General features: G+C 31.7%; 3 protein-coding genes and 1 pseudogene across 3 annotated transcripts; 3 read left to right on the top strand and 1 right to left on the bottom strand.

The window, feature by feature from the left end:
* The first annotated feature begins 1,634 nt into the window (after nucleotides 1–1,634).
* Nucleotides 1,635–3,629, top strand: LOC127262243 (salviol synthase-like). The gene is made up of 2 exons (XM_051290837.1): nucleotides 1,635–2,668; nucleotides 2,863–3,629. Exons 1-2 carry the CDS (start codon nucleotides 1,781–1,783, stop codon nucleotides 3,490–3,492), a joined length of 1,518 nt encoding a protein of 505 aa, XP_051146794.1. The 5' UTR covers nucleotides 1,635–1,780; the 3' UTR covers nucleotides 3,493–3,629.
* A 573-nt stretch (nucleotides 3,630–4,202) lies between these two features.
* On the top strand, nucleotides 4,203–5,829 carry LOC127262324 (salviol synthase-like; annotated as a pseudogene).
* Nucleotides 5,830–9,504: 3,675 nt separating this feature from the next.
* LOC127262241 (salviol synthase-like) lies at nucleotides 9,505–11,362 on the top strand. Its single transcript, XM_051290835.1, has 2 exons — nucleotides 9,505–10,446; nucleotides 10,558–11,362. The coding sequence occupies exons 1-2, from the start codon at nucleotides 9,556–9,558 to the stop codon at nucleotides 11,191–11,193; spliced, it is 1,527 nt and encodes a 508-aa protein (XP_051146792.1). The 5' UTR covers nucleotides 9,505–9,555; the 3' UTR covers nucleotides 11,194–11,362.
* A 4,079-nt stretch (nucleotides 11,363–15,441) lies between these two features.
* LOC127262113 (salviol synthase-like) lies at nucleotides 15,442–17,518 on the bottom strand. Its single transcript, XM_051290639.1, has 2 exons — nucleotides 16,631–17,518; nucleotides 15,442–16,257 (listed from the first exon to the last, which is right to left on the bottom strand). The coding sequence occupies exons 1-2, from the start codon at nucleotides 17,516–17,518 to the stop codon at nucleotides 15,631–15,633; spliced, it is 1,515 nt and encodes a 504-aa protein (XP_051146596.1). The 3' UTR covers nucleotides 15,442–15,630.
* Between the last annotated feature and the right edge of the window lie 7,859 nt (nucleotides 17,519–25,377).

Below are 25,377 nucleotides of genomic sequence, written 5' to 3'. Positions count from 1 at the left end.
ATCAACTATTCATTTCACATACTATAAAAATTAAGTTATAACTAATCTTTATTTTACAAACTGTGAAATGCAGGATTGATCAAATTTTCATTTATTTATTTTATTTAAAGATGGATATTTCAAACATTTGATACCTTTTATTTAAATATTTTTTGTATAATTATGTGTGTATTTACAATCAACAATTTGTTTTGGATGAAAAAAATATTTTGTACATATTTTTATATAATACAAAAACAAATTATGTAATAAATAAAATAGACGATATTTTATATATTTATGATAAAACACAACAAATAGATATTATAAAATAAAAACAAAATAAAATGGTAATTATATATTTGTATTTTAATATAAATATATAAAATATTATGTGTAAATTTTATTGTATTACTCATCTTAGTTGGTGGAAAATATTTACACATAATTTTTTTTCTTTGATAATATGAAAACATATAGTTACTAATTTTTTAGTGTGCACTGGATAAATTTATTGACCAAACTCAATAGTGATAAACTCGACCGAGAAGATATCAATAAGATCAAGAACAATGATTTTGCAATCACTAGCCAATTAGCACAACAAAAGGGTGTGTTCATCAAATAAAAATTTTAACGCGTTGTTCAATTAATATTACAAATAAATGGAATATATACATACTCATATAATATATATTTTATTCACTCGTAAAAACAATTAACAATATAATTCAAAATATTATTATTATTTTTTATATTATCAAAATATTTCTCCATATCTAATATAAAAAATACTTATTTTTTGAAAATTTGAAAGGTAATAAGAAGTTGAGCATTTGATTTTGTATTTGTAAAAAAAAAAAAAAAAAAAGAAAAAAAAAGTTTATTATTTACAAATAGTACTAAAAACTCCAAAAATATAGTCTTATTTAAACCCAGCCGCCAGTCAATAAAAAAGAGCAGCCGCAGAAGACTTCATCTTACAAAACGTGATCTCATGACATCAAGATACCAAATTTTTATTTTTCTTATATAAAATTTTCCTATTTTTATCTAGAAGTTTTGAAGTCTTGCCTAAAATATTTGACTATTCTGTCGATATAGATGATGATGATCCATTGTAGGGGAATTATTATTAATTGGATTGAATTTTCTTTTCAATCATGTACATTGTTTTATTTATTGTACGTTCATTATCATATCGAAAGTCCATTCTCCATATAAAAATCAAATCAAACTATTGTTTCACCTTAGAATTTTTTATAATAAAAAAAATAAAAGAGAATATGAAGACACAACAAACCCTATAACTTTCATGATAAAGTACTTTTCATGTAGAAATTTTGCTTTAATAACTTAAAGTATAATCTTGATGGGAAGAATTGTGGATAATGATTGATTATATTGTTGATTTTGTTATGGAAAAAGATGCCGAAGACCGAAAACATGGGTGTGTTCTTCCATCAAAACATTTTCGACATATTTCTTCATTAATATTATAAAAAATATTAATGATATTTGTATAATATATTGTAAATTGGAAGGATATTTGTAACGTCAGCTACATAGTACGATTAATAAAAAAAAATATATTGATACTTTGTTACGGGAATGATCAAAGTGGATAAATGGTTAATAACGAATAAGGTATCTACAAACTATAAATACAAAATAAAACATTGGGTGTATATAATGATTGATTGTTGATTTGGTTATATTCAATTTGTTCTTCGACTACATATATTCATACTCCAAGCTTGGAGCAAACTGGATTCAACTCACACTTGCAACATTCAAATCCATGGATAGTAGTTTCTCATTTTCGATTTTCCTCTCTTCATCTCTCATATTTCTAACAATCATATGGAATGTAATAAAAGGCGCCAAACGCTCCCGGAGTTTCGCCAATCTTCCGCCGGGGCCAAGAAAGCTGCCGATCATCGGGAACTTACACCACATTCTTAGCTCCCGACCAGTCCATCACACTTTAGCCGACTTGGCGATGAAATATGGTCCGACGATGCACTTGCAGCTAGGTGAAGTCAGCACGGTGGTTGTATCATCACCCGAAGCCGCAAAAGAGGTCTTGAAGACGCATGACATCAGCTTCGCCAACAGACCATCCAGCGCCGCGGCAAAGATTTTTTCATATGATTATTCTGACATAGGATTCGCGCCGTATGGAGAATACTGGAGACAGTTGCGAAAAATTTGCACAATAGAGCTGCTGAGCGCAAAGCGCGTCCAATCTTATCGCCCCCTAAGGGAAGAAGTGTTTTTCGATATGTGCAATCGGATAGCTTCTAAAGAAGGCTCGTCGATCAATTTGACTGAGAAAATTTCCTTGGCGATTTGCGACATGGTTTTTCGAGCAGCCCTTGGAAATAAGATCGATGAACACTCAGCATTCGTATCAACAGTTAAAGAACTTATGGCTTTATCTGCAGGATTTTCTATCCGGGATCTGTTTCCCTCCATCACTCTGTTTCAAGCAATCGGCGGATTTTTAGGCCGCCTGGAGAAGGTGCACAAAAGGTCCGATAGGATACTCCAAAAGATTGTCGACAATCGTCAAGTAGCATCTCAAGACGAACAGCTCGAAAGCTTGACAGATATTCTTCTCAAATTTCGCAAAAATGCCGGCGAGGAGTTCCATTTAAGTGATAACTGCATCAAAGCTGTGCTACAGGTTTGTCGATAAACTTTACTATATATATGACGGTTATAGTTGTTAAAATATATATTATATTTGTAGAATTCTTACCTTATTTATACGATTCGTACGTCATTATAAATATGTACGAATTCTTATGATTGAAATAGAAATTTTCAATTTTATATTTTAACAATAGTATGATCTTACTTGCGTGCGCACATATGTAGGATATGTTCTTCGCTGGAATCGAGACATCCTCGACGACTACAGATTGGGCTATGGCGGAAATGATGAGACATCCGAGTGTCCTTAAAAAGGCACAAGATGAGGTGAGACGAGTTTTCGACAACAAGGGAGTTGTCGATGAGTCCGACTTCAATGAGCTAAAGTACCTAAAGTTAGTGATCAAAGAGACCTTCAGGTTTCACTCACCAGTGCCTCTACTTCTCCCTCGAGAAAATTACGAGTCTCGGGAGATTAATGGATACACAATACCTGCAAAAACGAGGGTTATGGTGAATGCATGGGCCATTGGAAGAGATCCTAAAATCTGGAAAGATGCCGACAGCTTTATACCGGAGAGATTTCTCGATGATAATATTTCAGCCGATTATGCTGGAAAGAATTTCGAATTCATCCCTTTTGGTGGTGGGAGAAGGATTTGCCCTGGAGCAACATTTGGCCTCGCTAATGTCGAACTTCCATTAGCAATGCTTCTCTACCACTTTGATTGGGTTTTGCCAGAGGGAATGGAACCTCAAGATGTGGACATGGCAGAAGACTTTACACTTGCAGCAGGAAGAAAGAATCCACTTAATGTGATTCCTAAATTGAAAAACCCTTTGCCTCTAAAGTAAAATGTTGTCATAATGAATCCATGTTCGAGGCTATTAATGTCTCTTTAGTGCACTGGCATTAGATGTGGAAATAAGTTTGTTGGTTCTCCAGAGGAAGAAGATGATGAACATGAATAGATTTTTTGGAAGTCAACTCATTCCAATTAGCCCTTTACAATTTTCTTTTGCCTAGTGTAATTTGCCTTGCGCTATTGTGGATTCCACTGTCATAAAATTTTTTGTAAAATTTCAAACAATTAATTGATTTTAATTATGGTCATACCCTTAAAATATCACTCTGTTCACACTAATAGGCAACACACTGTATGAGTTAATATGATATAAATATAACAAATGAATTAACAAATATATGCTATGGTCAACCGTTGATTTTAGCATATAAGCACTGGTATACAATATATTTATAATCATGAACAAATATCATATGCCTTTATTATACACAACATCTGTTGTATATGATAACACTGTGTGTTGTTTGTATATATTACGGGAGATGATTTGAAAAATCAGTACAATACTAATTTACAACCCACTTATTTGAAGATTAGAATAGCTTGTTGGCTAACCCGTTTTGACAGTTTTGGATTAAATAAAATTGCACTAACGAACAAAGAAACTTTAATGATGCTACCACAATTAATCATCTATCCGATGCAAACTTGCCTTCAATAATATATATTCCAAACTTGCAGCAAATTGGAATCACCTGAAACTTCAATATGATCAAATCCATGGATAGTGATTTCTCATTTTCGATTTTCCTCTTTACAACTCTCATATTTCTCACAATCATATGGAATGTAACAAAAGGTTCCAAACGCCCCCGGAGTTTAGTAAATCATCCTCCGGGGCCAAGAAAGTTGCCGATCATTGGGAACTTACACCACATTCTTAGTTCCCGACCACTCCATCATACTTTAGCCGACTTGGCGCTGAAATATGGGCCGATGATGCACTTGCAGCTAGGTGAAGTCAGCACGGTGGTTGTATCATCACCCGAAGCAGCAAAAGAGGTCTTGAAGACGCATGACATCAACTTTTCTAACAGGCCATCCACCGTTGCAACGAAGATTTTAACATACGATCATTCCAACATAGGATCCTCGCCGTATGGGGAATATTGGAGACAGTTGAGAAAAATTTGCACAATAGAGCTGCTGAGCGCAAAACGTGTCCAATCTTTTCGACCCTTGAGGGAAGAAGTGTTTTTCGATATGTGCAGCTGGATAGCTTCGAAAGAAGAGTTGTCGATCAATTTGACTGAGAGAGTTTCCTTGGCGATTTGTGACATGGTTGTGCGGGCAACCCTTGGCAATACGATTGATGAACACTCTGCATTTGTATCCACAGTGAAAGAACTTTTTGCTTCCGCTGCAGCATTTTCTGTCGGCGATCTGTTTCCCTCCATTACTCTGTTTCAAGCAATCGGCGGTTTTATAGGCCGTGTGGAGAAGGTGCATAAACAGTCGGAGAGGATACTCCAGAAAATTATCAGCAATCGCAGAGTAGCATCTAAAGACGAACAGCTAGAAAGCTTGACCGATGTTCTCCTCAAATTCCGTGGAAACGCCGGTGATGAGTTCCATTTAAGCGATAACGGCATCAAAGCTGTGCTACAGGTTCATCAATAGACTTATTTACTATATACATTGGTTATGAAGAGTTTCACATATATACTAAGATTTTACTTTCTTGGCCACATATAAAGGATATGTTCTTTGCTGGAATTGAAACATCATCGACCACTACAGATTGGGCTATGGCAGAAATGATGAGACATCCAAGAGTCCTTAAGAAGGCACAAGATGAGGTGAGACGAGTTTTCCACGACAAGGGATTCGTCGATGAGTCCGACTTCAATGAGCTAAAGTACCTAAAGTTAGTGATCAAGGGACCTTAAGGTTTCACTCACCAGTGCCTCTACTGCTCCCCAGACAAAATCACGAGTCCTGTGAGATTAATGGCTACACAATACCTGCAAAAACTAGCGTTGTGGTGAATGCATGGGCCATTGGAAGAGATCCCAAAATCTGGAGAGATGCCGACCGCTTTATACCAGAGAGATTTTTCGATAACAATATTTCATCCGATTACACCGGGAAGAATTTCGAATTCATCCCTTTTGGTGCTGGGAGAAGGATTTGCCCTGGAATGACATTCGGCCTTGCCAATGTTGAACTTCCATTAGCAATGCTTCTCTACCACTTTGATTGGGTTTTGCCACAGGGAATGAAACCTCAAGATGTGAACATGGCAGAAGACTTTTGCCTTACAGCAGGAAGGAAAAACCCACTTCATGTTATTCCTAAATTAAGAAACCCTTTGCCTCTCAAGTAAAAAAGCTTATTGTATAAAATTATTTATTTTGCCTAAAAATATTTTTAATTATATAATCAAATTAATACTAAGTTAGATATTAATGAACGTCAAAATAGTTATTTTAACATTAATAATACCTTAGTAATGTTTAATCTCACCATTGAGGGATGAATTAATCATCCTTCTTTATGGTACTATTATAGTAAACAATGATTAGATTGTACTCCCTCCCTCTGTCCAATTTCTATTGTCCTAAATTATATTTGCACGGTTTTTTTAAGGTGATTATCTTTTTGTTATGAATTGACAAATTTCTCCTTAATTGTATGGTAGAGATGAAAAAAAGTAATAAATGAATGAAGGGTAAAAATGTAAAATTTGTGTTTAAAAAAGAAAATAGGACAATAGTTGTTGGACGTCCCGAATAGGAAAGTAGGACATTAAGTTTGTGGACGGAGGGAGTATAAAATAATATTATCATTCTAATTCCCAAAGTAAACACAATCTTAGCTTATTGTACTTGCACCAAATGTGGAAAAAAGTTCGATGGTTTTGCATGTGAAAGAAGATGAACAGTGAACAGTATTTTCAGAAGTCAACACATTCCAATTAACCCTCTACAATTTGATACAGGTTATTAATGATAGAAATCAATGTCTTCGTAAGTAGATCTCTAGAGATGTACAAAATAATATAAAAGATATACATTAATTTCTATCACTGATAGGTGCCAAGAAGTCATTCAAAATTAGTTAAAAGGCATTCGGCAACCATTAAATGTTCCATAACCACCTCAACAAATAGAGTGGTTGAATAAAAAATTTGTTAACTCAATTCGATCACAAATATCTACGTTGGGATGGCTAAACCAGATATTTTCACCAGTAATTTTAAAGTGTTAGTTACAAAAAATATATATCAAAGTATATATAAATATATAGGTCAAACCTTAGCACGAGGCCGAATGCATTGCTTCTACTTGCGTTTTATGGTTATGTGATTGATCAGAAGAAGATAAGCTAGATAATGAAAAAGAAATATTCTTATAGGCTATGATTAGAGCTCAAAATTAAGGGTTATATGTTTGTTCAATCCTTCAATGGGGAAGTCACCATAAGCAGATAAGTGAAGTCTGAAGTGTTGCCAAAGAAGAGGCTAATTTTTTGTTCCATTTTGTTTTATTTTATTTTTTTATTATTAATATTATTTTATTTTTATAAAGATGAACATTTGATGCATCCATCACTTCATTCACAATCTTTACCATAAAATAGTCTTATAGGCCAACACAAGTCTTTGCAGTGTATCTGTCCTCACTCGTGCTCGCCCCTGGAGACTTTCAGGTCATCTATTTTCAAATTATTTTAGGACAAACACGCTCAAACTTTAGAGTTCTTTCGGTAGAGCTTACGAGAAGGAATGTGTACGTTGTTGACATGAGTAGTCTATTTAATCCATATTACTTATATTCAACATTGGATAACGTAGCACCGACTCATCTACGAGAGTTGGGCTACCATCGGCCCGACTCCGAAGTATTACATTCTAGGCCTTGAAGCACAAGAGCCTCATTAAATCCATATAACAACCTAAGAGGTAAACCAACTTTTTATTTCTTTGCAGATTCTAGTGATAAAATCTTTTAACAGATTGTGCACCGTTAGGTTTGTTTATTTGGCTTTTCTTTTCAATTTAAATGCAAAAACAAATCAAATCTTTTCAATTCAAACCCAACAAAACACACCTTAGATCTTTTAAGAAGCCGTTAATGATGTTGAGTGATGCCATAGATGAGGAGAAATCAAGGCCATTAATAATTATTTGTTTATTTCACAAGTCACAGTAGTAGGGATAGGGTAGGGTAGGGTAGGGTAGGGTGTAAAATCATCAAAACAAATATTGTTTGGCTAGAATTGCATGGAATCTTATGTAAATCTACACATATCAGGCCATCTCCAACCCGTCCTCCATTTTTGAATTAAGTAGTTAGGGTGTTAGTTATAGTTAATCAGTATAACGTAATACTACAAACATTAGGAAAACGATTCAAATCCCCGATGGCTTTTTTAGATCACACATGATTCACCTAATGTGACTTTTCTTATCTGACTTAATTAATCTTTATTGTGTTAAAATTTTGTATACAAATATACCATAGGAACCCCGGGCAAGACAAGTCAGCGTCGGGCTTAAAAACATGATTTTACAATCACAAATTCATTCTAATATTATCAGACCATCTTTTGCGGAAAATTTTTGTTGTATATTTTAGTCATGCCAACATGACATATAAGATAATCCTGTTTATAAAACGACTGCACATATGTGTGTTTCACGAGCATACAAATAGATACAAATTTATGGTTGCTAACTTGTCCAATCATCAGACAAGAGATTCTGTCGTTATCTTTCAAGAAAACAATTAATTCAAGCAAGAAAAACGACCAGCCACAGAAGTCTTCAGATTACAAAACTTGCTCTCATGACATCCACAAAAAGGTCAACCATGTTTTCCATGTATGATTGCTATTTGTTCGGGGGATTGGATTTCCAATCCACTGTTCATTCTATTTTTTTCTCCCAAAAATATCAAATCAAATACCTATTTTTTATTTTTTATATTATACTAAAAATTAATTTTACATTCAAAATATCACATTAACACCTATTTATATCACATCATACAACTATTCAAATTTAAAAACTTTTACTATTCAAATCCCAATTCAAAATCCAAACCTCCAAACAAACACACCCTTGCTGGAATTTATGAAAATATTTTAGAGCACTGCTATTTTGGTTGAGCTGAAATAAATTTTATTATTTTTTAATCTTTTATAAAAAAAATAATAATATAAAAAATATAAGAGAATTGTTACTGTATTAATAAGAAAGAAATCAAACAACACCATATTGATCTAATCAGTAAAATATATGTAATTTTTGTTTATATTTGTAATTGTATCGATAGTCCCTCCGTTCCATAACAAATTATCCATCTTTTCATTTTAGTTCATCTCATAACAAAGTATCAATTTTCTTTTTTTAAGTAACTATACTATCTATCTAATATTACAAATACCCTTACAATTTACAATATCTTACATAAATGTCATTATTTTTATATCACACAATACTAATAAGGTTATTTTAGTCATTTTTACTTTATTCATACTATAGCTCAATATAATACTAATATTTCTAAAATTACGTGGACTAAACAAATAGATACTTAGTTATGGAATAAAAGAGTATATAAGTGTATAAAAGTATGTTAAGTACTAGAATCATTATTAGTAGCATGTTGTGTGAAGAAAATGTAATTCAAATGATTTGAACTACTTTTTTTTTCAATTTTCAATAGTTGTGGATCTATATAAGTTGGATTTTGAATTATAATATAAATAATTTTTAAATAATATTTTAAATATAAAAATTAATTTTAATATAAAAGCAAAAAAATTATTATTTTAGAAAACATGTATATGTATAAAAGATGTTTGGGTTGAAAACTAATCGATACATGTAACAAATAATAATTATATTTTATTTTTTATTTAACATCGATAATTATTTTTTCATCGTATTAAATAATTATTTTAATTTAAATTTTTTTCTTATCCTACGGTCCAATCTAAAATTAAAACCCCAATGCTACTATTTGAATGGGAACTTGTCCTCAACTATTTATACTCCAAACTAGAAGCAAATTCCATTCAAACTCACTCTTCAAGATTCAAATCTATGGATAGTGAATTATCATCTTCGATCATCCTCTTTTCATCTCTCATATTTCTTGCATTCTTATGGAATGTAATCATTCGCTCCAAACGAGCCCGGAATTCATTGATCAATCTTCCGCCGGGGCCGAGAAAGCTGCCGGTCATCGGGAACTTGCACCTCCTCATTAGTTCCCGACCACCCCATCATATTTTAGCCGACTTGGCGTCGAAATATGGGCCAATGATGCACTTGCAGCTTGGTGAAATCAGCACGATCGTAATATCATCACCCGAAGGAGCGAAAGAGGTATTGAAGACGCACGACATCAACTTCGCTAATAGGCCATCCCACTTTGCAACAAAAATTTTAACTTATGAGCATTCTGACATAGCATTCTCCTCGTACGGCGAATACTGGAGACAGTTGCGAAAAGTATGCACAATAGAGTTGCTGAGCGCAAAGCGAGTCCAATCTTTCCGTCCCTTAAGGGAAGAAGTGTTTCTGAATATGTGCAATTGGATAGTTTCGAAAGAAGGCTCCTCAATCAACTTGAGTGAGAAAATCTCCTTGGCGACGTGCGACATTGTTGTGCGAGCAGCCCTTGGCGATAACAACGATGAGCACGCAGAATTCGTGTCCACGGTGAAAGAAGCTTTTGAATTAGCCGGAGGATATTATGTCGGCGATCTGTTTCCCTCCATCAGTTTGTTTCAAGCGATTGGCGGATTTAGAGGCCGCGTGAAGAAGGTGCACACACTGTCGGATAGGATACTCCAGAAGATTATCAACAATCGAAAAGTTGGATCTCAAGACGAACAGCTCGAGAACCTGGCCGATGTTCTCCTTAAATTCCGTGAAGACGCCGGACACGATCTCTATTTAAGTGATGACAACATAAAAGCTGTGCTACAGGTTTGTTACTAAAACTTTACTACATTGACTAACTTATGTCGTAAAACTGTATAATATGTAATTAATGATGCATTTCGCTACAAGTTGAAATGAATCTTCTCGTGTACATAGGATCTGTTCTTTGCTGGAATCGAAACATCATCGGCAACTACAGATTGGGCTATGATAGAAATGATGAGACATCCAAAAGTTCTTAAAAAGGCACAAGACGAGGTGAGACAAGTTTTTCGCAACAAGAGATTTGTCGATGAGTCCGACTTCAATGAGCTAAAGTACCTAAAGTTAGTGATCAAGGAGACTTTGAGGATTCATACTCCAGGGCCTCTACTGCTCCCCAGAGAAAACTACGAGCCGTGTGAGATTAATGGTTACACAATACCTGCAAGAACAAGAGTTGTGGTGAATGCATGGGCCATTGGAAGAGATCCCAAAATCTGGAAAGATGCCGACAGCTTTATACCAGAGAGATATCTCGATAACAATATTTCAGTCGATTACACCGGGAATAATTTCGATTACATCCCTTTTGGTGCTGGGAGAAGGATTTGCCCTGCAATGACATTCGGCCTTGCCAATGTCGAACTCCCATTGGCAATGTTTCTCTACCACTTTGATTGGGTTTTGCCACAGGGAATCAAACCTCAATATTGGGACATGGCTGAGTCCTTCGGGCTTACAGCAAGAAGGAAAAGCCCACTTTATGTGATTCCCAAACTGAGAAACCCTTTGCCTCTCAAGTATAATTGATGCATATTATTATTGATTCCATGTCCGAACCATTTACAATCATACTCATAAAGCTTGGTGTGTAAACACTTAGTTTATAATAAAAGTAATCGGCATATATTATATACTGTCGATCGTAGCATATATTTCATACATCATATGATGTAATTTAGTATATAATATCTTATAATAAAACATCTATTGTGTTATCTTTATATAATTTGCTTATTTAATTGTATCAACAGCTAATTGACGCCCCAATCCATTTAAATTGATTGATATTATATATTCACTGCAAGAAAATATCATTTTTGTAACAGATTTTTCCGTCTTTAAATTCACTTTTTTCTGTTACAAATGATATTAGAGACGGAATTAACGATGGCATTACGTTAACTACGTGATATTTAGTGACGGAATTCCGTTACAAATATACTATTTTAGTTTAAAAGGGTCTTTTAGAGTTTTGTAATAGATTGAGAAATATAATATTTTATTAGTTAAATATTTTGGTATTGGTGTAACAAAAAATATGTCTGTGTATATATACCGTGGCCGGAAGTAAGATTATATTTGAGAGGGACTAATTTTGAAATAATATATTCTATTTATAAATCTTTATTTATTGTTCGAAAAAATTATTATTCTCGTTATTATATTTTAAAGGAGATAAATACAAATAACTAACTACAACAATAATATTAATTATTTATTATAAATATTTATTTTTGTATTTGTTTTATTGAGACCAACTATACAATTTTTTAGTATTTTTTTATTTATCTATTTTATTTATATAACATATATTTAAATAAAAATATATATAAATATAAATATAAATAAGTAAACTATAAAAACTGGGGGTGAGGAGGGGGCTGCAGCTCACCCTTGCCCCTACGTCGGTCCGCCCCTATATATCGATATTTTGTTTCTGTCCATATATCACTACAAAACATGTCCACAAATTTACGATATTCGATGTCTCTGCGTATATCCAAAATACATTATATTAAATAGGGCTTCTATTAATATGTATACATATTTGAAAGCAAGAAAAAAGAGCAGCTGCTAAACTCTTGATATAGTCAAAACATGCTCTCATGACATCCGCAAATTAAAGATATTTTAGGATGCGACTAAAGATATAATTACAAAACCTGTTCACTTTGTGTTTTTTTGATAAATATATTTTTCTATATTAAGTTCGGAGAATTATGGCCGTACTTATAAAAAGAAATAATATTTTTCTTTTTTTTTTTTATGTAAAATTGTTAAATTTTGTGAATTATATATTGTATTAAAAGGTAAATACTATATTTTTTTTTATAATATTTATAAAAAATTGTATCACCTAAAAGTAGATTGAATGAATAAATAGCATGTTGTCTACTACAAAATACAAATTTTTTAGAGTTTATTTTTTTGCTTTTTTTTTTTTTTAAGAGTTTTGAAATTTACAAAATACAAATTTTTCAGAGTTTATTTTTTTGCTTTTTTTTTTTTTAAGAGTTTTGAAATTTTTTGAAAAACAATTGAATATTTGATATAATATTTTATTAAAAAATATTTGATGTGGCAGAATCTTTTTTTTTAAAAAAAAAAAAATCCAAAATACTATTAATACTGTAGTCAAAACTTTTTTTAAAAATATGTATATAAATAAAATCTTGAATATGCTTGCTTAGTTTTTCCAATTTGCATACACAAATAAATTGGAATAAATTAGAAAAATAAGAAAACTATATATTGTTTGTGTTGAAAGAATATTTTTTCATATAAATTTGGGTAGATAATATAAATATAATGAGTGTGTAATATACTTTCTTCGTTTAAAAGTAAATTTCTCATTTTGTTATTTTAGTCTTGTTAAGAAGGGATCCGGACTTCCAACCTAAAATCAACTGATGATAGGTTGGAAGCCCGTATCCCTTCTTAACATGGTATCATCAGAGCCAGGTGTCCGTATTGAGTTTGGATCTGTATAGATTTTCAAGATTATCATTTGAAAGGAGAGTGTTGAATATATATCCCATATTGAAAAAAATGTGGAATCTCCCCTTTGCTTACAAGGGTGAAGAGCCACTCCACCTATCATCAGTGGTTTTAGGTTGTAAGCCCAAATCCCTTCTTAACATTTTTGTCTTAATCAAAACTTTTCATTTATTTTTAGAAAAAATAGTTTTCACCTAAGTATCAAAATACTTATCTAGTTTAATTTTCAAGTTACTTTTACGTTAATATCAATGATTAAAAAACAATGAGAAGTTTACTCTTGAATAAAAGAAGTATTATTATTTTTTTAAAAAAAAATGAATTAGTTTGTTTTGACAAAAAGATCGCACATCTTAGTTTGCTTTTTCTTTTCTGGTAATAAATTAGAGAATATTAATATTTCATTGGTAAGAGTGTATAAAGACAAATTTTCTATTTGTATATAATATGTGTAATAATATATTTATACTTTACGTAAATATTAAAGAAAATTTAGTATTAGAGTGAAAATATTTTACAATTACAGGAATGTATATATTTGATGAGAAGGAGAAAAATAACAATGTAGACTTTTGGATTGGACATATGATATAAGTAAGTGTTTTATATAATATTTAAAATATATATATATATATATATTTTTCATTATGTGTTAACTAAAAATTAAATATTTTTAATTTGATAATTTGGCAAATAAAAAGATTTTATGGTACAAAAATACAACCATACCTTAAATAAACAGAGCAAAACGTGTGTTTGGTTAGACAATTAGCATCGGGCACATCAGCTGTTTTAAATAAATAAAAAAATTAAAATAAATGAAATAAATAATATGGATAAAAAATAATTTAAATTTTATTAATGAATTTCTTTCATGTGGAAATAAACAAAAAAATTATATTATATTATTATTTAAACAAAAATTTTAATTTCAGATCTTGAAAAAACAAACCCAAATATTTTTGCCACCCATAAGTCATGTCCGCAGCCTACTTTACCCTAATTTTCTACATTAATGATTCATGCTGCATGATTAGTTGATATTATTATTATAAAGTTTGAATAACGATTTAAATGTGATATTTAATAATAATAAAAGAAATTAGATAGTTTTATAAAAAATTGTAATGATTGAATAATATAAAAAAAAAATGTAAATAAACACATGTTAGGTTGGAGTTTTAATAAAAGAAAACTAAATTGTTTTTGCCTAATAAAATTGTTTCAATAAATTTATTTAATGATTTTAATTAAATAGTTTTTTTTTTTAATTTTAATATAAATATATGCTAAAATGATATTTCAGTAAAAATATAAAATAAAATAAATATAAATACTAATAACTCTATATTATCAGTAGACAATTGAGGTTGAAATATGGGCTGTGTATTGGTGTGGATGGATTGTAGGTCCAGTGTTTTCAGTCTAGCATTGGCCCATGTAATTTATAATTCTTTGTTTTTGTTGATTTCGAATTATCTACTTGATTTTGATTTGGTTTAATATTATTTTGAATTTATTTGTCATTCGGTTCCATTAATTAAATCGTAATATTTTCACGAGATATTGTTGGATAAAACCAATCGATCAAAAATATAAATTTATAATGGGTAAACTAACTTTTTAGTCAATTAGACTCTTTTATCCGTTTAGTCCCGAAGCATGTGTCTTCCAGCGTCGGAGACGCCTGCGTGGCTCGCCGGAAGCCACGTGTCCGTTAGGTTTCCCGCCAAGTCAGCGACACTTGGCGGATAAGTGGATTTTTATTTTACTTATTTTATTTTTATTCAATTGAACCAAATAAAAAAATTTAAAAAAAGGCAAATAAAATTTAAAATCAATTTGTTTAAAAAAATAAAAAAATGAAAAAAAAAAATAATAAAATCCACGAGCCAGGTCATGACAGACACGTAGCCTTCAGCGAGCCACACGGACGTCTCTAGTGTCGGAGAACTAAAACAACGAGAATTTTTCACTTATAGGACTAATTTGCGACAAGCTTCGGGACTAAAATGATAAAGGGTTATGGTTATGGACTAAAAAAAAAAAGTTTACCCATTTATAATTAACAAATTGCATAAAGATGTGTGTTTTTGTTGATTTGGGGATTTGAGTTACACTAACGATGTATTTTAATTAATTTGGAGGTTTGGGGGTTTTTTTTATTTGAGTTTTAATGTTAAATTTATGTTTCCTATAATATAAAAATATATTTTATTTGATACTGACAATCAAATTAATGAATAATAAAAAAACCTATATACATGTCCAAAGAAACACAGCCTCATGGTCTCTCCTGTAAGATAGATGGAATTCATTAACCAAAGTTTCGAAAAAAAGTAAAACAAGTTTAAATCTATTATTAGCAGTAGCTAGTGCTTATACATCGATCAAGCCTTATTTTTCAATGATTACAAATGGCTCGATCGAACAAGGAAATTAAGGAAGATAGTGTGTCTCTCGATTTTACTTTACAGGCAAAGGGTTTTTCAATTTGGGAATCACAGTAAGAGGAGTTTTTCTTACTGCTGTAAGGCCAAAGGATTCAGCCATGTCCACATCTTCAGGTTTGATTCCCTGTGGCAAAACCCAATCGAAGTGGTAGAGTAACATTGCCAATGGGAATTCGACGTTAGCTATGCCGAATGACATTCCAGGGCAAATCCTTCGACCAGAGCCAAAAGGGATGTAATCGAAATTCTTTCCAGTGTAATCGGCTGAAATATTGTTATCGAGAAATCTCTCTGGTATAAAGCTGTCGGCATCTTTCCAGATTTTGGGATCTCTTCCAATGGCCCATGCATTCACCACAACCCTTGTTTTTGCAGGTATTGTGTATCCATTGATCTCACAGGTCTCTTTGTTTTCTCTGAGAATTAAAGGCCCCGGCGGGTGGATTCGGAAAGTTTCTTTGATCACTAAGTTTAGGTACTTTAGCTCATCGAAGTCGGACTCATCGACAAATCCCTTGTCGAGAAAAATCTGTCTCACCTCATCTTGTGCCTTCTTAAGAAGGCTTGGATGTTTCATCATTTCTGCCATGGCCCAATCTGTAGTTGTCGATGATGTTTCGATTCCAGCAATGAACATATCCTATGTGCATAAGAAGATTCATACTTGTTAGTATACTCTCGTTTGTAGATAAATAAATAAATGATACGTATGCCTAACAAATTTAAGTTTTTAGGTGAGTCGATCATTAACATCATTTGACATGGTATCAGAGTCATAATTCCCGTATTGAGTATTGATCCTGTTTGAATTTTCGAGATTATCATATCTAAGAGAGTGTTAAATAACTTCTACATTGGAAAAAATGTGGAAACTGCCTTCGCTAAAGATGAAGGATCAGTCCAACTATCACAAATTTTAGATTAAAAGTCCGGATTCCTTCTAAATAATACTGATCAATGAAACTCTAGACAAAATCGAAATTACTCAACATAGTAAAACTTTGATGACAAACCTGTAGCACAGCTTTTATATTGTCATCGCTTAAGCCGAGATCATGCCCGGTATCCTTATGGAATTTGAGGAGAATATCAACCAAGTTTTCGTGTGTTTTGCCTTGAGATTTGGCTACTTTTCGACTGTCAATAATCTTCTGGAGTATGGCATCGGATAGTTTGTGCACCTTCTCCACACGACCTCTAAATCCGTCGATTGATTGCAACAAACTGATGGAGGGAAACAAATCGCCGGCATAAAATCCTGCGAGTAAATCGAAAGACTCCTTAGTTACATCTACCATTGCTGTGTGTTCATCAATCTTTCCGCCAAGCGATGCCCGCAAAGCCACATCAAAAGTCGCCAAGGAAACTTTCTCAGTCAAGTTTATCGACGAGCCTTCTTTTGAAGCTATCCAACTGCACATATCCGAAAACACTTCTTCCCTTAAGGGACGAAAAGATTTGACGCGCTTCGCACTCAGCAGCTCCATTTTGCTTACTTTTCGCAAATTTTTCCGGTATTCTCCATTGGAGAATCCTATGTCGGAGTTGTCATAAGTTATAATCTTCGATGCATAGAAAGATGGCCTATTAGCGAAGTTGATGTCATATGTCTTCATGACCTCTTTTGCTGCCTCCGGCGACGATATAACAACCGTGCTGATTTCACCTAGCCGCAAGTGCATCATCGCCCCATATTTCGACGCCAAGTCGGCTAAAATATGATGCGGTGGTCGGGAGCTGACAAGGTTGTGCAAGTTCCCGATGACCGGCAGCTTTCTCGGCCCCGGCGGAAGTTCGCCGGAACTCCGGGGACGTTTGGAGCGAGTGATTAGATTCCATAAGAATGCAAGAAATATGAGAGAAGAAAAAAGGATAATAGAAGATAAGAAATCACGATCCATAGATTAAAATCTTGAATGCAATTTTGTGCAAGTATGTAGAGTGTAAATAGTTGAAGTGAACAATTCTGCCACGCCATTGGATGAAGACATGTTGGACACTTGGGCCTCCTTTTAGAGATGGACCCGGGCCGGGCCTGAACATTATGTATTTAGTTAGAATCATGACCTAATTGTTTAGTTAAAGGAAAAACAAAAAAAAAATTGTAATTAAATTCGAAAATCTTTTTAAAATCTTATTTATTTATTTTTACATTTTATTCTTTTGTGACTAAAATTAAATCATAGCCTCCAAGCAGTGGAGTTAAGGAGTAGCTTAAAGTTTTCTACAATCAAGACATCAACAGCTCAATACTAATTTTTCTAGCTTGGTTTCAAGATTAATCTTTGTATTGTATGCAGGCCCGGCCCGGGCCAGGGCCAGGGCCAGGGCCGTAGAAGCCTTGCCCAGGGCCCATTTTTTTTAGGGGGTCCATGGGAGTCTCCAATTATATATATATATTTATATACTTAATATATAAATATATTATTATTATTATTATTATTATTATTGTTAAATATTTTAAGGAATAAATAAAATTAATTTTTAAATAAAGAATTTATTTCATATTATTTTTTAAATAAATTATGTTTATTTTAATTTTTTAATTATGTATTTATATGATTTATTTAATTGTATAATTTTTATATATTTTTGTTGTAAATTATGTAAAATTATGAAGATATGATAGAGAATAATATTTTGTGTGTTATTTATATTTATATTTTTATGGTTATATATTTAAATTTGTATATTCTACTATATTTTTTGTTGATATTTTTTAAATATTGTTAATTATATAATGAGTTTATTTTTTTATCAAAAATTCCAGTCATTTTTTCAAAAAAATTAATATATTACTTTAGAGGTTTTGATTTTAATAGTAAAATTTGGAATTGATGTGATATAAATATGTATTGATGTGATCTTTTGAATATAAAATTAGATTTTAGTATAATAAAATAAATGAAAATTGAGTGTTTGTGTTAGAAATTTGGGGGAAAATAATGAAATTGTCTTTTTGATCATTAAAATAAGAAGCAATACAAAACTAAATCTAAGTAATCTAATCTATGAATAAGATCAAATCTAGATATAAATCTACTAAATCTAAAACTGAATATCTAAAATATCTCAACAGTTTGATTTGATATTTTTGAAGGGAAAATAAAATTGGAATAGTAAAAGCAGAAATAAAATTTTAAAGTAAACAGAGCCAAGTATTTTTTTTACTATTTACATAATTTGTTATACATTATATCAACAACATTTCTTCAAACCAAAATATAAAACAAAACATCCTAAATAATAGTTATGTTTGAAAATTTCTTTAAAGATTTTGACTATTTAAAAAAAAATTTCTTCAAACAATATTAAATCATATATTTTTTTTTTGGATTTTTTATATTATACTAAAACTATACATTAATTTTATTTATATTTTGATGTTTCAGTATATAAAAATTAATTTTATTTTAACATTTACATTAAAAATATATAAAATTATTTTTATTATTATACTAATATAAAAATATATATTTAGGGGCCTACTATTTCAATTTCGCCCCGGGCCTAAAAAGAGCCAGGAACGGGCCTGCCGGGAATGATCCGCATATGCTCAAAGTCTAAGCATGCGAAGATGAGAGAATTTTGAAATGAACATAGATCTTATGAACTACGTACTATCTTGGCATCGAGGTGAAACAAATTAATAATGGAAATTTAATTCATCGCCAATGGTGTTGTCCGAGAAACTACCAGTAAATTTGCGATGGAGAATTGCAAAGCCATTGACACCCTTATCGCAGCTAATAAGAAAATTTTAAAAATTGATGATGGCACAAATGTCGATCCCAAATTATTTCAAGAGTTTTAGTTGGTAGCGTAGACACTAAAAATATATGTTTAAAATCAATTAGATATCATATATTTTGGAAGAAAATAAAATTTCAATAAAATAAATATATGATATTTAATTATGCACATATGTTAATTTTTGTACAATAAATATCAACCATTAATGCAAAAATATGCTTAAAATGGAAGATATCGTGCAAATATTACGTGCATAAATAGAGCAATAATAAATTTGGCAACAAAATAAATTAATCTTGTCAATAAAGGAAGTATATAAATTAATATCTTCCAAACAAAGGCAATAATATAAAGATCTTGTCAACAAAGGAAATATATAAATTAATATCTTCCAAAAAAGGCAATTATATAAAGATTTTGGCGAGAAAGGAAGGTGCACAATCAAATCCGTCAATAATGAAAAGCAGCATCTGATAGAAAATGAAAAATTATAAAATCTTTCTATACACGTGGCACCATCCGAAAAGGAAGCCAAGACCACCAATCCCCTATAAATAGGAGACATGGCCAATTCATTTGAGACACCGAAGTTCATTTGAAGACTCGCGCAGGGGTAAGTCTCTCTAGACTCTCTGGAATGTTCTTTATTATTATTCGTGTCCTTCGAAGCGTTCTTCGTCGAAAAGTCACCGATTTGGACAAATGATCCAATATTGGTTGGCGAATCGATGGAGTTAACGTTCTTCGTCGTATGTTCGAAATGGAGGAAAAGGAAAACCAAAGATCAAATCCGCGGATCGTTTAAAGAGGACATTAAATCCAAAGCTTAGGATCAATTCACCCGTACGGAGACCAAAGCCCTCCAAAAGCGACAAAGACAAATCAAAGATCAAAGTTGCGGATCGTCCAAAGAAGATATCAAATCCAAAGTTGAGGATCAAATCGCCCACATGGAGACCGAAGCTCTCCAAAAGGCGGAAAAGGCAAATTAAAGATCAATGTTGCGGATCATCTAAAGAAGACATCAAATCCAAAGCCGACGATCGAATCGCCCACGCGGAGACCAAAGTCCTCCAAAAGCGGCAAAGCCAAAGCAAATGTCAAAGTCGCGGATCGTCTAAAGAAGACAACAAATTCAAAGATGATGATCAAATTGCCCACGCGGAGACCAAAGTCTTCTAAAAACGGCAAAGCCAAAGCAAAAGTCAAAGTCGCGGATCGTCTAAATAAGACAACAAATCCAAAGATGATGATCAAATCGCCAACGTGGAGACCGAAGTCCTCCAAAAGCGGCAAAGCCAAAACAAATGTCAAAGTTGCGGATCGTCCAAAGAAGACAACAAATCCAAAGATGATGATCAAATCGCCAACGCGGAGACCAAATCTCCAAAAGGCGGCAAAGACAAATCAAAGATCAAAGCTGCGGATCGTCCAAAGAAGACATCAAATCCAAAGTTGAGGATCAAATCGCCCACACGGAGACCGAAGCTCTCCAAAATGCGGAAAAGGCAAACTAAAGATCAAAGTTGCGGATCGTCTAAAGAAGACATCAAATCCAAAGACGATGATCAAATCGCCAACGCGGAGACCAAAGTCCTCCAAAAGCGGCAAAGCCAAAACAAATGTCAAAGTCGCGGATCGTCCAAAGAAGACAACAAATCCAAAGACGATGATCAAATCGCCAACGCGGAGACCAAATCTCCAAAAGGCGACAAAGCCAAATCAAAGATCAAAGCCTCGGATCGTCTAAAAAAGACATCAAATCCAAAGCCGACGATCAAATCGCCCGCACGGAGACCAAAGCTCTCCAAAAGCCGACAAAGTCAAACCGAAAACCAAACTTCTTCGGATCAAAGAAGCCATAAAAAACTAAGTTGGAAAACAAATCGACCCGAAAAGAGAATCAAATGACCCATTTAGAAAATAGGACCCGTTTTAAATTCAAATCAAATATAATTTGTATAAATTTTATATTTATTAAAAATAACATAATTTTTTGTCCCTGCCAATACTTATCCTGTACAAGACTTGGTATTGTATTTGGAGTAGGTTTTAGGACACATTTCATGGAAGCACCTACTACCATTTTGAAGGTAAAAAATGGATTCTTCGATACTCGTCCATGAGATACTCTGTCTTATTCGCATAGAATTCGAAGAACCAAACATTTGTAATGCTAAGTTTAAACCTTCAACAAAATGTGTGTTCGATGTCTTTTGGTTGTGGAGCCTAATCGAGGAAGTTCACTTCCACGAGAAGACACAGCTAAAATATTTTCGGACAAAGGATAAGTTATATGTAGCAAATACCAGAAAATTGTAAAAAAATATTCTTATGTATACTTCATTATCACTATTGTCCTGTATTTATTTCTCTAGCAAAATATATCTTACATGTTTGCAAAAGTCGTTATTTCTGTACTTTGCCCGTGCGTGACGTTGACACCACATGCTGTTACGCACGGCCAAATGATAGAAATAACGAATTTTGCAAATATGTAAGATATATTTTCCCAATAAAATAAATACACAAAAATAATACCCTCCGTCCCACTTACCGTGTCTGCTACATTGTAGACACAATATTTTAGGACGGTGTAATTAATAGATAATTACGGATGTATTAGTGAAAATAATTATCCTATAATATAAATAATTATAAATTAAGATTAAGATAATTAATTAGTTTAATTAAAATTAAAAAAAATTAAAAAGTTTAAAATGAGATTAAAGTGTGTAATCATTTTCCAAAAAAAGGAAAGTGACATAAAATGTGAGACGGACAGAAACGGCAACGTGGACATGGCACGTGGGACAAAGGGAGTAATTAGGTACACATGAGGATATTGTTTGCAATTTACATTACTACATGCTATCTAATATGCTAAAATAAATTTCTTAAAATCATAATAATAATAATAAAGAAAATAAGTGGATACACATAAAAAACAAAAAAAAATAAAAAATAAAAATAAAAATAAAAAATCAAGATAAGGATATCTTTATCAAAGAATTTTAAGCATGAAGACTTTTCTCGATTTTAAAGCGTCATCGCTTGCGATTAATGAGAGGGTGCTGGAAGTAAGTTTGAATTAAAAGGGGTTGATTATTTTATATGTATTTAATAGCCAATTAATATTATTATTTTTGTCGAGTAAGACAATAACCTTACCATTTAGTCGTAGCTCAATTTTTATCATTGTTTCATTAGTTAATATATATATATATATACATACATATACTCCATCAGTTCCAATACAATAGTTTTATTTATCATTTATGTCCGTTTCAAAACAAAAATCTTATTTTCATAAATAATCATATCACCGTAAAACTACCCCTACTTTTTTCATTTTTATTACACAATTGCCACTACTTTTTACACTAATATCCATACATTCTACTAACTATCAATATAATATCAATATTCGTTAAATCATGTGCCCAACTCAATTAACACTATAGTTTTGGGACTGAGGAAGTATTAATTTTCAAATATTAATTTAATAAACTGGGCGTCCCTGGCACGGTTCAAAAAATTTCGGGTCTTCTTTTTAAGGCCCAAGCACACTTTTTTTGTGTCGAGTTCGATCGAGTTTTCGAACTGTACCTATTTTTTTCGATTCTAATTTTAATCATAATCTATAATTATTTATATTATATAATAATTATTTTATTAATATATTTTTTTAATAATTTATTAATTATACCCTCTTGGCAAATATTATTTTCATAAACTGGGCGTTCCTAGCATGGCTAAAAAAAATAATATATTTGTAACAGAATTTCGTCCCTAAAGTTTACGTAGCTAACGTAATTTTAGTCCTAATTCCGTCTCTAATGTCATTAGTAACGGAAAAAGTAGATTTAGAGACAAAAATATTTTGTTACAAAAATAATTTTTTATTGTAGTGAGATTCTTGTATCTACATAAAATTAGACAATTAAAATGAAACGGAAAGAATATAAAATACAAAAACATACAAAATTAAATATATTTATAATAGAAATATAAAAAATAAAAATAAAGTACTAGGAGAGAAGCTTAGGAGATATTTTGGATTTTTTTTTCTTTTTCTTTTTTTGGCTTTTTTACATTTATTGCAGGCCTAGATGAGAGATCTTCACATTCGAGACCCTCCCTTAATTGTCGTTCATGTGCAATTTTTGTTTTGACTTTCCGCATGTAGATAAATAAATTAATGCATATATATCTAATAATTTAATTTTTCAGAATTCATCTAACAACTCTAATTTCAAAGCAAAAGTGTTTGGTTGTGTACATTTTTTGTAGGGTTTTTCCATTCATATATTTTTTTTCGGCAAAAACATCATATAAATATTTACTTTTTTTTTTTAATATATTAAAAATTAATTTTATATTTTAAAATATCATATAAAAATTTATTTATATTACATCAAATAAGTAGTCAATTTTAAAAATTTACTATGAAAGGGTAAACTGATTTTTAGTGAAGTATCTCAACTTTTATCATTTTAGTCTGGAGCTGTAAGTGGAAACTTTTTGCGATTTTAGTTTTCTGGCACCGGAGATGTTTACGTGGTACCTGTGTGGCTCGCCGGTAGGACACGTGTCCGTCAGGTCAGCAACACCTGACGGACACATGATTTTTATTTTTATTTTGATTTTTTGTAAAAAAATTTAATTTTAATTTTAATTTTTTGAAAATTTTTAATTTTTTTTACAAAAGAGAGAAAATAAATAAATTAAATTGTTTTTTTTAAAAAAAAAAAATTCACGTGTCCGTCAGATGTCGCTTACCTGACGGAACATGTCCACCGGTGAGTCACGCGGGTGCCACGTAGACATTTCCGACGCCAGATGACTAAAAATGCGAAAATTTTCCACTTACGAAATTAGTTTGCGACATATTCCAATTACAAGACTAAAATTATAAAATTCAATTAAATCAGTTTACCCAACATTCAATTTTAACAAACCCTATTTATTTTTTTCAATTTCATAATATAATTTACACGCAAAATGTATTCTTAAAAACACAAAAACATATCATAACTTAAAACTTTTGAAATAAAATTTATTCCATCGATAAATACAGCTTATAGCTAATCTACACAAAAACATATCATACCTTAATAGTTTATATATATATATATATATCCAGCAGCAGTATCCCTTCAAGGATTTCGGCCTCACATCAGAAGTCAAATTCTGCTCATAGTTCAACTCAGGAGGAGGAAGAGTCAAGGTAGAACATGCAGAGTTTTGATTCTTTTGGACATTTATTTATTTTTTAAAGCACCCTCAAGATGCTTTAAGAAATATTTTTGAACTGAAAAAGCTGTTTCTATTTTGTTATAAAAACCAATCTATAGAGACAATTTTTATTTTATTTATTTATTTATTTATTTTTTTTTTTTTGGGGGGGGGGGGGGGGGGGGGGGGGGGGGCAAAATTAGAAGTAAAAACACCTACTAAAAACTAGTCAAAACTGGCATTTGCTCTCACAATTGGACTTGATGCCTCACCTATTTGAATTAGCACACATCCACCCAAAAAATATATGGATAAAAGTAGTTGCTTCGACTAAACATAACTTAATACAAAAATACGAACATAATTAAACAGTAAATTATACTATCTCCATCATTCAAATTCATGTCAATTTGATCGGACACAAGTTTTAAAAATAGTGGATTTAAAATAAAATTTTTTTATATAGTAAAAAAAAATGATATTTTTTAACTAAAAAAAGAATATTTTTTAAATGACAATCAAAAATAAAAAGAATATAAATTTAAATGACATAGGGAATATATAGTATTTGTATTTAAATATACATACATAAAATTTATTGGGCTGCTCTTCTTTGTGTTAGCATTAAGCAAAGTATACACATAAAGTATGATAATTGAATATCGTGAGTTTCTCACATTTTTAGTTGATGTATATCTATCTCTACGTCCTTGTACAATAGACATTTGTGTGTTTGAATTGTTTGAATATACGCAAATGATAGTTTTTG

Source organism: Andrographis paniculata, unplaced genomic scaffold (genome assembly GCF_009805555.1).
Source record: "Andrographis paniculata isolate CXL003 unplaced genomic scaffold, ASM980555v1 Contig65END, whole genome shotgun sequence".
Taxonomy (NCBI): Eukaryota; Viridiplantae; Streptophyta; class Magnoliopsida; order Lamiales; family Acanthaceae; genus Andrographis; species Andrographis paniculata.
This window is presented reverse-complemented; position numbering and strand designations above follow the sequence as displayed.

What these genes read in the sequence shown, in the direction of transcription:
- LOC127262243 (XM_051290837.1), top strand. Translation starts at nt 1,781, where the DNA reads ATGGATAGTAGTTTCTCATTTTCGATTTTCCTCTCTTCATCTCTCATA. An exon ending in GCATCAAAGCTGTGCTACAG is followed by an intron (nt 2,669 to 2,862) that starts GTTTGTCGATAA and finishes GCACATATGTAG; the next exon opens with GATATGTTCTTCGCTGGAAT.
- LOC127262241 (XM_051290835.1), top strand. Translation starts at nt 9,556, where the DNA reads ATGGATAGTGAATTATCATCTTCGATCATCCTCTTTTCATCTCTCATA. An exon ending in ACATAAAAGCTGTGCTACAG is followed by an intron (nt 10,447 to 10,557) that starts GTTTGTTACTAA and finishes TCGTGTACATAG; the next exon opens with GATCTGTTCTTTGCTGGAAT.
- LOC127262113 (XM_051290639.1), bottom strand. Translation starts at nt 17,518, where the DNA reads ATGGATCGTGATTTCTTATCTTCTATTATCCTTTTTTCTTCTCTCATA. An exon ending in ATATAAAAGCTGTGCTACAG is followed by an intron (nt 16,258 to 16,630) that starts GTTTGTCATCAA and finishes TTATGCACATAG; the next exon opens with GATATGTTCATTGCTGGAAT.